Here is a 15,367-nt window from a genome sequence, read left to right on the forward strand (position 1 = left end):
TACATTTATTACAGTACATATTAATATTTGTTAATGAAAATACAGTCGTTCATTGTTAGTCCATGTTAATTCACAGTGCTTTAACTAATGTTAACAAGTGCAACATTTGATTCTAATAACGCATTAGTAAGTGTTCACATTAAGTAAGATCAATGAGCTTGTTGTTTGTCTTTCAACAAATGCAGAAATGGTTTTATGTTTATGCAGCGTGATACTCAACACAACATGTAAAAAGACAGTATAAGTCATAATAATCAGTAATTATGTCCCCTACTGGATGCAACAATTCCCTCCTTTGTAATGGGTTTTATTGTTCGTTTCATTGTGCTGGGGCACATGGGATCTCAGTATGGTGAAGGGCATAGCATTTCCGTCAAACGCTTGAGGCATTCGGCCAATCACGACACACTGGATAGTTGGCCAATCAGCAAACACCTCGCTTTTAACAACAAAATGCTTTGTCTATGCGTTTCAGAAAGGCAGGGATGTAGAGAAATAATATGTTTTATGTTTTCTGAATCTTAAACCACATAAACACACACATTGCATTACAGCAAATACACAAAATAATGTTCTATTTCGCCTTTAACTAATGAACCTGATTGTAAAGTGTTACCAAGATATGCAATGGAACTGAGCTGACAAACATGTCACGGTAAGGAGACCTATATATAATGACTTTTTCAAGCTCTTTATAACATTTTTATTATGCTTTTTTGGTTTGCAGCCAGAACAACTGAACACAGTATACAATTTCAGACAGTAAATTCAAAGTTCAAAGTTGTTTTTTATGTGGCTGGTTTTAGGTTTTATTAAAAGTGTGATTGACATGTCCCCTACATCTCCAGCATATTCTAAACTCATGGCTAATTTATTTTCAAAACTAAGTATCACTTTTATTGACATTTTAATCCTCACCTGTTTCTTCAGAGCAATGTAGATATATTTGAAATCTACTGGATCAAAGTGCATTCTGGGAAACACTGCTCGCTCATCATCAGATTTGAACAGCACTGTTGGACAGCCTGGACTGAATTTCTCATCCAACACAAGCTAGACAAACAAACAGAAATATAAATCATAAATTATGTCTGCTTAGAGGTTTATTTGTAAGTGGAGATGTCCACTATCGTCCAGGTATTTAGAATTAAAAACTCCCTGAGAATAGTGAAAATAAAGACATGTGTGGGACAGAAGTGAAGCAGACCTTTATGAGTTGACCATCACTGGTTCCTATGAACAGCACAATCCAGGATCCACTTCTAACTGCTGCCACTGCTGACATTGAACTGTACTTGAACACCACAGAGAGCGGCTGAAGTTCAGTATCACTCTGAAACACAAACAACAAACTGAAACTTTATATGACTTCAGTGAACAGTACAATTACCTTTATCATGCAACATGTATTCTATTGAAAATATTATCCATAACTCAATATGACAAAATAATATCCAACCTCAGAGCCACATGGCTTTTCACCAATAACACAGAAGCCCTTCACTCGTCCTTTAACATGACTGATGTCGTACAGAGCCAGCGCGCTGTTCTCCGGATCCTGCTGATTCTGTGCACTGAACACACCTGCCCAAATAACTCTGTTCACTGAGGGAATAACGGTGCTGGCGACAAGCACTGGACGAGCTTTATCACTGCAGCATCGTATCCTTGAAGCCTGTAGGGATTTGATGATTTCTGTCTTTCTTCCTTTAGAGCTGTTCATCCACAGGACGAGCACTTTCCTCTCGGAGTCAGTCTTTGTGTTGAGAAATAAGTAAGATTCTGAGGGTGAATCTCTCTGGAATCCATCAACAAACTCCACATCTCTCACAGTGCTTTGAATCATGGCATCTGATCCTTCAGCTATTCTTGAGAAAATCCCACCAAATTGAGAGTCTAAAGTGTTCCACAAGCTAACAACAGAATACCTGGTATCTTGAGGATTTGCATCGTCATCTTTTTTCCCAACCAAAAGGTACCTACTGCTACTTGTACCGGTTATGAAGGCAACAGATTTCTCATCTTGTCGAGGTCCTATCAGTAGATCACTTTCATAGTAAATACTTTTCGTGATATCATTTATATCAAGAACCTCACAATATCCATTGTTAAATGTCCCACACGTTATCAAGGTGCTGTTGGCGCCAAAAGGCACCAAAATGTTGACTCTGTTGTGTTCAGAGGCTTTAGTGATGTCTTTCCTGTTTTCTTCATAAAGATTGTGGCTCAACTGATGTAGTCGATGATCAGTAAGAACAAATAACTTACTGTTACCAACTACAAAATCCTTGATGTCTGAATCAAAGTTCACCATTTCACCGGAAATGCAATATTTCAAAAGTAGAAGTGTTCCAAGTAAGTATCCTCTCATCTTGCATATCTGGTGAGCAGCTGAATTGATGAGATCTTGTCACAGAGATCAACTATTCTCAGGTGCATCCACGGGTGAAGTGGATGGAAGTGAAAGTAACATGGTTAAAATGAGGGCAGGGGTATAAAAACTACTGACAAAAGTTTGAGTGCTGTGGGTACTGAGTTGAACGTTTATTCAAATCATTTGAAAGTTTACTTAAATGCATGAAAAAAAAATGATGCTTGTTATGTGTTTTGCATTTATCTGCATATTTAAAAGCAAGCCTAAACATTATAAATTAACCAATGAAGATAGAGGTTTGTAAAGCAACAATTAAACACAATAGGCCTATTTTTGTGTTTTATCACAGTTTTTCCAGTGGCCTAAACATACTGTATAGGCTAATGGCCAAATATGTTTTGTTTTACTTGGAAATGCTATATAAGCGTTCGAATTAAAGGTTCAGTATTTATGCATGTAGATGTCTGCCTTTTGGTTATGATTTGTGGTGAAGAGTGAAGCTTATGCTCTGGTTGTGGTTGTCTATTGCACATCAGTGTCCTTTGGAGGATGGGCCAATGGCTGAACATGAACAGTGTAAACTTTGTAGAGGAAGTGGCAGTTTAAAAATCTATTAATTAAAAAAAAGTTAGTTAAACATTAACATGCGTATCTAACAGAACAAATGTCATGCTACAAATGCAAATAACTTGTCACTGAGCAAACCCAAGTTCTTTGAATGATGCATTAAGTAACATCATTTTATAACCATTGCAGAAACCACAAGCTCTGCTCTTCACTCTCAGAAAAGAAAGGTACAAAAGCTGTCACTGGGGTGGTACCCTTTCAGAAAGTACTAATATGTACCACTTAGTAACTAATTTGTACACTTTCTGTACTAATACTATATGTGCATTTAAGGTATCAGTATCCGTTAGAGGCAAATAAGGTACATAGGTGTACCTTTTGAAAGGATACAACATAAATGTCAATATATAATAATACAACTGTGATTTCAGTTGGAGTATTAAGTTCACATCAATTAATCAATATTAGCTCAACAGAAACACTCAAATAACACTCAACATCTAACCACTCACAAGATGTAGTAAGATACTCTGCAGATTTTAAATAAACAATGTCAAGATATGACACAGTCCATTTTATTGTAAATTAAGTAGATTTAATATGGTGTTCATTGTGTGTTATAAACAATCATACTCTTAAACTTAATTAAGTTATAAGTTATAAATAATTAATTATTATGATGTATCATAATTGTTGTTGATAACAATAGTTGATAACATATTATAAGGTTTTTTATAATGCGTTATGCATTCATCATAATGTCCTAAGTATACCCTTATAATGTATTATAAATACGGGCTTCATAGAGTTATCTTAGTCTCCACAAATAAATAAATGTCTACTCATCACCTTAACTTTAACTGTGTTTGTAGACAGCACCGTTAGCTAGACCGATACACACAACACAGACTGGAAGTTAACTTAGGGCCACGCACGTGCGCCCAATGAAACCGTTTTCACGATTTTCATAGTAAATACTGTTTTTACTGTGTTTTGCATTGAATATGTGTTTATGTTTTGGTGGATGTTAATGTGCTTGTTCATTTAAGTACAGACCAGACTCTTTCCTATAGATATCATATTTTTGGTATGTTTATTTGTTAGTAAACTGTATACAATAATAAGAATATTTTCGTCCCCCTTCAGTAACAAATTCCCCATTAAATATCAAATTTGATAATCAATGACTTAAAAAAGACTTATTAAACATTTTGAACAGTGAACATTTCTTCATGCCCTAAAATGACTTGAATATAACTCTGCACGCATACAACATTTAGTAAATGTAGATTCACGAATATACAAATGAGACTAGTCCCTACCTCCACTCAATCACAGACATATAGATTAAAACCAGAAACTGATTCGAAAACAAAAGAGAACAGGGTCACCTAAAACTTGATGTATCAGAATAGTAAAGCATTTTATGCATCACTCCACAACATCAGACTCATGACAGTAATTTATATCATATCATTTATTTGTTTTCTCCTCTGGGTGTTTCTATTGCTCCTTCATACTTGACCAGATGGGTTCTATGGACTGATGCAGAAATAGTTTGTACTTTCTCCCATCCCGAGAACAAAAGTATCCCCAATGCCAATCTAGAAAGACAAAATTAAAAAAAAAATAATAACTTGTGCTACTCAGTCCTGTCCATTGGGTTATGTTCTATAACTCATAAAGTTGACAAGATTTAACATTTAGCAGCAATTATCAAGTCAATAGACTTCTCCTTCCCATAATCTATTGAGATTTAACATTATAGTTACCACATGGAAGAAAATAAAACATACTTACAGTGAGTGAGTCCACTTCTGGGACAGCTCCTGGTTTTCCTTTAATTGTACAGATAATGGCATTAGACTCAACCCTCTCCAAAACACACGGATACTTCTGATCTCCCTGTAGACCCGTCACAGTCACCTCACTCATACTCAAATTCAACATGTCTGCCTTTTTCTGAGAAACAGAGAAAACAATTAGTGCAATCTCTGTACAGCTGCCAAATCTAATTATTTCATTAATTTCTACATATTTTATTAAATAGTATGAAAGAGGCAGAACTTCAATGGTTTATTCAGCCAATTTAGTCACTCTTTACCTGAATGTTCACCTGTAGATCGTTGGCCACTGGAAAGGTAGTAAATCGAATGAACTTTGGGTCAGGCTGGTAGAACAAATAATCCACACAGTTCACAGTGGAGTTCCCAACATTCAGCAACAAGCTAAACTGACCACTGCCATCATAGCGGTGGGAGAGAAACCACATATCCTGAGATAGAAAGACAATGAAAATATGATTCTAATACATGTGAAATTTAAAGATGCTTGTAAGTACTTACAAATATAAATATATATAAAATATATATATATATATATATATATATATATATATATATATATATATATATATAAAATAAATATATATATATATATATATATATATATATATATATATATATATATATATATATATATATATATATATATATATATATATATAAATTCTCAGTTTACATTTTTTTACATTTGTTTTAACAGTTTGGAGGTCAGTATGTGATGGACATTTGAAGACTGAAGTTTAAAATTGCTGACCTCAGTGTATCAGATAAAGTGCTATGAGCAACTGCAGAAGTAATAACACATCTTACCCCTGAGCTTGTGTTGTATTGTGTTTCCAGCACTTCATTAAAGTGATGGACAGTAACTGATTCCACTAATTCCAGATTGCTCCCCTGAACATGAATCTTCCTTCCACCACTGAATGCCATTAATACACAATATAAAAAAAAAAAATCTATTAATATTTAAATCCCCCACTTATTTTAGCATATGTGGCTTTTGCATGCACACATGCAGACTCACAATACAACACATTTCAGCAAACAATGGAAGTGAAACCCACCAAAAATATTAAGAAAGTCCTGGCTTTCAGAAAACAGTTTAAGCAAGAAAAGTCTAATAACAATCTGAGTTAGTAAACTGCAGATCTCAGAAATATGACAAAACATGCAGGAAATGACCTAATTGCAATCATTTGGTGTTGCATATATTTAAAAAATTTGCTCTAAAAGTATCTCATCAGATCATTACTTTGTAAATATTATTTTTCCACATTAACAGCATTCTTGTTAATGTAATGACTAAAATGTTCTGTATGACATTAGATTCATTAATTATAATGTGCAGTTGTCATCTTGAGGAGCTGATGTGATGTGGAAGACAGTGGTCTGACCTGCTCCAGCTGACTGTGGGCTGTATTCCAGTGCAGCTGGGCTGAGAACTGTAAGTGATGATGCTGTTACCATGACAACGGTCGTCAGGAGTAACAACACACACTTTCACTGTTCCTTTAGTTCCACTGGGAGGAATGTGGAACCTTAACGTGTCACTGGAGCGATCAAACACTGGAGATCTGAAGGAAGAGATATACAGTATGAGTTATCTGAATCTACACACATTCATATATACACCACTAAACAAACACAGAGTCTCACTCTTTAGGAATGCACTCCAGATCCCCTTGAATACGGATTTTAGAAACAGATTCCAGGTTCCTTCCTCTTAGTAAAACATTGTTTCTGCCATGGAAAGAAACCTTGTTCGGCTCCAGAGACAGAATCTCTGGCTTCTACAAAACACCAAAGGTTGCACTCAGTTACAAAACAAAAACAAAAACTGAATATATATATAAAAATTTAATTTAATTAAATTAAATTTATGCATTTAGCAGATGCTTTTATCCAAAGCGACTTACAGTGTGCATTTGGGCTACAATTTTTACATATCATAATATAATATATCATAATATAATTTATAAATATCATTTTTATCACTAGTAGAAGTATCAGTATTATAAATACACATTGATAAAATATATTGTTAATTTGAATAAATAAATATTATATATCATTTTTAAACAATGATAATTGTGACGTCGAGGAAACAAAATCCTCAGACTCTTTTTAAGTCATGTTAATTTGAAATAGGAACATTCTGTAAAAACAACGTCCCTATCCTGTGACATTGGGCTCATGATCAGTAAGACACTTACATTGTAGACCATCTCAGAGAGAAGATATTTACATTCACCCTAAAGAGTAAAGAAAGAGCAGCTCATGTCATTCCTGAGTTCATTCAGTCAACACAATGACAGTTCAGCTATCAACACTGAATTTATATAAGTTTATTAAGGTTTTTTCCCCCAATACAGATATACTGAAGCACTAGAATGTAGGTTACACATTGTCTCACCTGTGTGTGTAACTGCAGCCCACTTCCATGTGTCCAATCACAACGCTTGGAGGAAGAGGACCAGTGACACCCAGATGAGACACACTGCACACACCTGTATTTAATTCATGTTATTTATCATTTCACTAGTTCACGCTAACATATAATTAGCTGAGGTATGGTATGCGTATTTGGCGTGCTGTCCGGGGAAGGGCTCCGAGCTTGGGAATGGCCCGAACCTAGAGTACCCCCCCTTCCCCGTCTATTTATAAACTGAAGTCGAATTGAGGAGATGGGGTGGAGGAGGGATACTGATAAACCGTCAATGGATAGAGGTAAGTCAGCGATATTTAAACTATGGGACTGATTACTTAATTATGGTCCACCTGTGTTGATTAGGCTAAGTATCTGATGCGCTCCTCCGAATCTTGTTAATAAAAACATCATTTAAAAATAGGAGTTCAAAGTCTTTTAAAACTCTTATATACTATATTTTCTCACTGTGTATAAGAAGCATTCTGTGAATTTTCTGTGATACTGGAACAGTTTGTCAGCGTCAGTGTCTCTGTGATCTTCTGATCCTCAATAGTAACTGTAGCAGAGACTCTTAAACCTGAAAAGAAAATCAAAAATGTTTATGATCATACATAATCATATAGAACATAAAATATTCACTGACAGAGAACCAACCTCCAGTGTATAGTAGCTGGTCAGAAAAACTACAGGAGCAGTTTGGGAAAACTGCAGGTGGATCAGACCCGTCACACAGGTTCATGGTTCCTGTGTTGAAGGTACATGAGAAGGCAGGATTTCCTGTGCTCTCCAGACTCAATGAAAGATGTAGAGTAATCTGTGTAGAAGAGGACAATGGCTGATAAAAAGCAGTCTTCTAAATATTAACTAAATCATAAGTAAATCATTCTAGACAATGTCTACCTTAGAAGAATTCTCTGCCATCTGAAAAGAAAACAGCCATGTCTGGAGAGAGTTTTTTGGGATGGACACCCATGAAGTATTTGAACATTCATCTTGAGTAGAACATCTAGATAAAGACAGCATCAATCAATATATCACTACAGAACTGTTGCATACTGCTCATCTTTTCTATGTACTGCAGATGAGAAGAAGTTATTATGGGCTACCACAATTTGGCCTTTTTATTTAATGTAGATGCAGCCTGAAACAGATTTAATTTGTGAAAAATCACATGTGATATAGACATCCTTACCTGTGTGTATTTACACACCAGCCGCAGAGAGGATCCAGAGAAGCTCTGCAGTCTTTCAGAGTGATGTATTTAGCACACGAAACCACAGACACTCTTCTTAACTACATCAAAAACATGAACAGAAAGAGAGAAGTACGATGATTCGATCTAACACACTTTGACTAAAGAGGGTTGTGACTAATAGTCTGCTATGACTGTATGAATTACATGCTATGAATTATTTTTATTTACCACAGTGCACTCAATGCACAATTCTATATATTCTATTCTAAAATAATAAAGCAAGCCTATTGTTTTTTTTTCTTCCATTTTATTGCAGACAAAACATCTCTAAGCCAGTATCACAAGCACTAAAACATTTTTTTAATTGTCTACATACCTCATTTGTGTATAGTATCTTTTTTTTTTTTTTTTTTTTCACCAACTACAAGTCACAATAGAAAAATACTTTAACAGAATCCATTAACTTGGATCTTAAGAAAGAGTAATTGGGAATCCCAGGGTCCAAATAATTTACAGTACACACGGTTCCAATATTTTGTAGAAATGGTCCATCTTTGAATTAATTATACATGTAAGGTATTCTAGTGGTAATAGCTCCATTAACACTTTTTGCCAGCCCTTCACAGAGGGGGCTTTATCAAAGGTCCACTTGCAAAAGAGTGTTTTTCAGTGCTGAAAATGTCATGACATTAAGGAGTCTTCTGTTAACCATAGAGGTTGCCTTACTATCAGGCAGTCCTAGTAATAATGACAAAGGGTTTAAATCTAGATCCAAACTCAAAGTATTTTACACCAGTAATCCTGTATCAAACGGCAGAACCATAAACAGTGATTCAGAGTTCCAATTTCAGTCTTACATTTAAATGGGTAAAAGGAACTGTTAAAAGTGTGTCTGCGATCAGAAGATATATGTAGCCTGTGCAGTATCTTCAGCTGAATTGCTCTTGCACAATTACAGACTGATTTTTTTTAGCACCCTCCCAGACTTCCTCTCAAACATCCTCATCAGTCGGAATTGATAGTTCCTTTTCCCACTTCTTCCTAATTTTCTGTGCGTCAGTGCCATTCATAGAGCATATAGTGTTATAGAAAAGGCTAAGCGATGATCTCCCAGTTGTTTGACAAAGTGTCTTTCAACTGGTGTACAGCATCTTAAAATAATGGATCAGTTTATCAAACATTATCAACTTTGAGCGAATAAAAACAAAAATAATATTAACATATCATTAACAATTGTAGGTGCATATTCCTTTTAACGTGACCGGAAAAATAGATCTTACCAGTCACAAAAGTCAGTCAAAAAGGTCTGTAACAAATGTGAGTTTAATCAAAACACAAAATTCAGTGGTTCTTATATCCTATGATATTGCATTTTGAAATTCCTTTAACTTGTGTTTCCTTAAACATTTAAACACGTTTTATCCACAAATAACAGCAAGACGGTAAGAATACTGTTTCTGACTTATTTCCCTACGCGCACCTATTCAACCTCATCTAACAGCAAGTGCAGGGCCATTAAAGAAACAGAAATTAAACTATTCATCAAAAACATAAGAAAATAGTATTGAAACATATACAAAGAAAATACCAAAATTGCCTCTCAAAGAAAGTTACAGAAGTTATACTTTACATCATTACTTGCAAATCAACAAACTGTTATAATATATATATTTATTGACATGTTAAATTGGCTTTTACAACAATAAAGATTAACAAAGATAAAAGGTGTATATTAATTTAATTTAATATTGATTAAGTGTCTGAAGACTGCCTGAATTAGTACTTCTGCACTGTTAAATTCAGAGGTTTGTAAATGTGGGGAATTCCTTTTTTTCCCCAAATATTAAAACATGGTGTTGGATTAGCTTCTTGGTGAAAAAGTTAAAAAAGTGATTCCTTTTTATATTGCTCTTAAAAAGCATTGTAACTTTTTAATTATAAATTTTATACATTTTTATGTATTTAAAATGTTACATTCAGGAACTATTGATTAACATTTTTAAGACTTTTTTTCACACTATAGTAGTTTATATACTATTGACAGTAGCGTACTGTGGGGTTTCAGTCAGGGCCTTCAGTAAGCGACTGTAAACTACATACCCTTACACATTTATCTTACAAATCTCTGTAAGAACTAACACAGCCATATGCGCATAATTCACATATTATTCTGCACACAGGCTCTCAACAAAAATGACAGCTGATTATATTTTTTTGATCTGTTAGACATTCATACATACATCTTTGAAATGGCGCACAAAGGCTCCTCCTTCCCTCCGGCTCACCCTTCATCCTCAGTTGCTCTGGCTCCACATCAGTCTTCCCGAGCACCGCCTCCAACTCAGTTGCCTATACCTTCAGTGCTGCCTTGGACCTCTGGACCCTCTGTGTCACTCTGTGTCTGTGACATCTGTCTGCTCGGCTCCATCCTGGGCTTCTCATCCATCGTTGCAGTCTCCGTGAGTCCGCCCCCTGGTTTAGTCGGCTCTCATTCCACCATGGCTCCTCCCGCCGTCAACTCCACTGTGGGTCATCATCCTGGCTGGCCTCTGGAGCACCCTCCCTCCGCTGGTCTATATCTGTTGGTGCGAGGACGCACCGTTCTAGGATGGGGCGAACTGTGCTGAATTTTGTTCCTTTTGAGTTCTCCTTATTTGGTCATGTTCCATTCCTCGTTTTGTTAATTGATTACTCCCCACCTGTTTCAATTCCTCTGATTACTTTCCATGCCTTTTTAAAACCTGTCTGTTCAGTTCTGTTTTGTCCACTATTGATGTGAGGATACCAAGATTTGGATTTGTGTTTGGATGTGCCCTTACTACTCCTGTGAATCATTAAAAGAAGTGTTCATATATCTTCTTTGAAGTGCGCTTTACTTTGCACACCAACTCGTGTTACAGAATAGCAAACCAAAAGTAAGATTAGCAGTGTTTTTCTTACTTTTTTGTTTTGTTTTGCCCCTCTCCCAGAATGGCCTTACCAGCTGTCCAGCTCCTATGCCTGGAGCAGACGGTCTGTTAGCTAGAGGACCACACCAGGGACTTTCTCGATCTGGCGTGCCCACCAGCAAACCTTCGTGGAGTAGGTGCTGGTGAATAATGGATCCCTGTTCACCATTGGCCCCGCTGAGGAGGATATCTCCAGCCCCACTCCCGAACCTTAGACCAGCCAGCTGTCATCCCACTGCACGGAGTTAATGCCTGAGCCCACTGCAGACGGAGAGCCTGAGCCCGCCATGACTGAGCCGACCATTGCCACGGAGCCTGAGTCTTCATCATGGACTGACAAAGTGTGTGAGCTGGCAACATCGTCTGTTCCAGATGTAGTTTCGGTAGAGATCGGGGCCTTGGAGAGAGACTCCTGCCACTGAGGGTGAGCTGCATCTGGTTTCTGGATTATATTTTGAGGAATTTATAGATGTTTTCCAGACTGATTTAAATGTATTGGTTTGAGGCATTACCCAATGCCTGAATCTCCTGCATCTCCGCTGGGTCCGCCCAGCCCTGAATCTCTTGCGTTTCTGCTGGTTCCGCCCAGCCCAAGTCCATCTGTGTTCCCTCCCTGCCTCCCTCTCCCACCTCCTCTCAAACCAACCAGTTCCTCAACCCCATCTCCGATGGTGCAGTCTCCATCAGTCGGCCCCCTGGTGTGGTTGGCTCACATTCTACCATGGCTCCTCCCACCGTCGACTCCACCGTGGGTCATCATCCTAGCTAGCCTCTGGAGCACCATCTGGCTCCTCCCTCCATCCACTCTGCCTGGTACTATAGTCTATGTTCCCTCTCCATTGCCTGCCCCTTGCCTGCCCCACGCCCACCTCCCTCTGCTGGTCTCTCTCGTCGGTTCGAGGATGCACCGTTCCGGGGGAGGAGCGAACTGTTACAGTTATGGACTTCTGTTCCTTTTGAGTTCTCCTTCTTTGGTCATGTTCCGTTCCTCTATTTGTTAATTTTATTACTCGCCACCTGTTTCCTTTCCTCTGATTACTTTCCATGCCTTTTTAAAACCTGTCTGTTCAGTTCTGTTTTGTCCGCTATTGATGTGAGGATACCAAGATTTGGATTTGTGTTTTGATGTGCCCTTTCTACTCCTGTGAATCATTAAAAGAACTGTTTATATATCTTCTTTGTCATGCACTTTACTTTGCACACCAACTTGTGTTACAGCAGCCAGTCGATGAATTGCAGTTTTAGTCACTTCCTTGTTGGCTTCACTACAGAGAGCGGGAGGTTGCCACTCGGGGACACCTCGAAACATGATTGGGTGGATTTTGACAAGAAAACCGGGCAAAACTGGCTAGGGGAAGCACTGGGCCCGTAGCTGGACCGAGCGCCAACATCCCGCTCTCTCTCGTACTAAGATGGCGACTACCCACTCTGTCAACTTTGAGCTTCAAAAACGCACTTCAGAAATCTGAAGGTGACATCACGGACACTATGTCCATATTTTTATACAGTCTATGAGGTGAACCTAGAGGGCGTGCTTTCATGTAACGTCAAAATTTGATTGGCTGATAATTCAGTTGCAACATCTTTGAACAAAATGGAAGCGCTATGTGTAGTGCTGGCCCCAGACTTTTATTTTTTTTAATGTTAGATATTCCAGTTCAACCTCATCGAAACTAATCATAGGCCATTTTTGGACCTTATACAAATGAAATAAATAAATAAATAATAATAATAATAACTAAATAATAATAGTAAAAAATGTTTACACAATTTTATTTTTTATAGGGAAAGCAGACAAGTCCCTACTGACCCTGATGGCCCACCACTGACTATATATAATATTTGTATTTTTTTGTTAATTGCACATTTCTAAACTTCACCTGTTTCTTCAGAGCAATGTAAATATGTCTGATATCTACTGGATCAAAATGCATTCTGGGAAACACTTCTCGTTCATCATCAGATTTGAAAAGCACTGTTGGACAGCCTGGAGTGTATTTCTCATCCAACACAAGCTAGAAAAACAGAAATAAATTATAACATGAATTATAACATTAGTAATTCAAATGCAGAATTAAAAAAAAACTGATTATAGCTATATGTGTAAATTGAAATGGTCTACAGGTATTCAGAAATGAAAACCCATTGAGAATAGTGAAAATAAAGGCATGTGTGTTGGAGAGAGAAGTGAAAGAGACCTTTATGAGTTGACCATCACTGGTTCCTATGAAAAGCACAATCCAGGATCCACTTCTAACTGCTGCCACTGCTGACATTGAACTTTACTTGAACACCGGAACACTTAAGAGCGGCTCAAGTTCAGTATCACTCTGAAACACAAACAACGAACTGAAACTTTATATGACTTTAGTTGAATATACGTTTAATCATTCAACAGATTCAGGTTATTCTATCTTTACAACATGTTCTTATTTTTTTAAAGTGTGTATATTAAACACATGAATGCAATTTCCAACCTCAGAACCACATGGAGTTTCACCAATAGCACAGAAGCCCTTCACTCGTCCTTTAACATGACTGATGTCGTACAGAGCCAGCGCGCTGTTCTCCGGATCCTGCTGATTCTGTGCACTGAACACACCTGCCCAAATAACTCTGTTCACTGAGGGAATAACGGTGCTGGCGACGAGCACTGGACGAGCTTTATCACTGCAGCATCGTATCCTTGAAGCCTGTAGGGATTTAATGATTTCTGTCTTTTTTCCTTTAGAGCTGTTCATCCACAGGATGAGCACTTTCCTCTCGGATTCAGTCTTTGTGTTGAGAAATAAGTAAGATTCTGAGGGTGAAACTCTCTGGAATCCATCAACAAACTCCACATCTCTCACAGTGCTCTGAATCATAGCATCTGATCCTTCTGCATGTATAGAGAAAATCCCACCTGGTTGAGAGTGTAAAGTGTTCCACAAAGTAACAACAGAATACCTGGTTTTTTGAGGTTTTGCATCTTCATCTTTTTTCCCAACCAAAAGGTACCTACTGCTACTTTTACCAGCTATGAAGGCAACAGATTTCTCATCCTGTCGAGGTCCTACCAATATATTGCTTTCATAGTAAATGCTGTTTGTGATGTCATTTATATCAAGAACCTCACAATATCCTTCTTTAAATGTCCCACACGTTATCAAGGTGCTGTTGGCATCAAAAGGCACCAGAATGTTGACTCTGTTGTGTTCAGTTGCTTTAGTGATGTCTTTGTTCTTCTCCTCATAAAGATTGAGACTCATCTGATGTAGTCGATGATCAGTAAGAACAAATAACTTACTGTTACCAACTATAAAGTCCTTGATATCTCCATCGAAGTCATGCACATCACCGCAAATGCAATATGTCAAAAGTAAAAGTATTCCAAGTAATCTTCTCATCTTATCTGATGAGCAGCTAAGGTTTAGAGATCTTGTCACAGAGATCAACTGCTCTCAGACGCATGCCCTCGTGAAGTCAACTGAAGTGAAAACCGCGACTCTGAGGATGCAAACTTTTTTGGGGGAAGATTAGTTTGGGTATTAGTGTGTCAAACATTTACTCAAAGTATGTAAACGCTTGGCAGAGTGCAAGTAAAAAAAAATCTAATTTAATTAATTGTGTTTTATATTCACCTAGGTAGCCCTATTTAAAAGTAACAAGTGGTTACTCTGTTCATTAAAACATTTAATGTTTTATTTAACCAAAGCAGTGAAGAATGAGATTTTGAGTTCATGAAACAACATATTTAATCACAGTGTTAGGTGTGTTTTCTAACAACTTTGTGCCATAACTCAGTGTCCATGTATAACTAACTATAGGCCTACTCTAGAAATAAATATGAAACAACATTGTTAACCTGAAAAATACCATGATGCCCATAACTACTATGTTCAAAAATAATTAGTTTCACATACACAAAGAAACTACCGGTTTTGTAACAGTCTCTCCATAGGCCTACTTTTATTTTGATCACTGTCTAATGGTTATGATCGTCCAGGGGTGCACATCGGCTTTAAAAAAGAT

The 15,367-nt window shown here is 37.2% G+C and overlaps 1 protein-coding gene and 1 pseudogene across 1 annotated transcript; both read right to left on the reverse strand.

Annotated features, from left to right (window-relative positions):
* Positions 1–1,405: 1,405 nt before the first annotated feature.
* On the reverse strand, positions 1,406–2,371 carry LOC113048145 (uncharacterized). The gene has a single exon (XM_026209712.1). The coding sequence runs from the start codon at positions 2,369–2,371 to the stop codon at positions 1,424–1,426; it is 948 nt and encodes a 315-aa protein (XP_026065497.1). The 3' UTR covers positions 1,406–1,423.
* Positions 2,372–4,037: 1,666 nt separating this feature from the next.
* LOC113048142 (plexin-C1-like) lies at positions 4,038–14,770 on the reverse strand (annotated as a pseudogene).
* Positions 14,771–15,367: the final 597 nt, after the last annotated feature.

The sequence above is a fragment of the Carassius auratus genome, chromosome 29 (assembly GCF_003368295.1).
Source record: "Carassius auratus strain Wakin chromosome 29, ASM336829v1, whole genome shotgun sequence".
Classification (NCBI taxonomy): domain Eukaryota; kingdom Metazoa; phylum Chordata; class Actinopteri; order Cypriniformes; family Cyprinidae; genus Carassius; species Carassius auratus.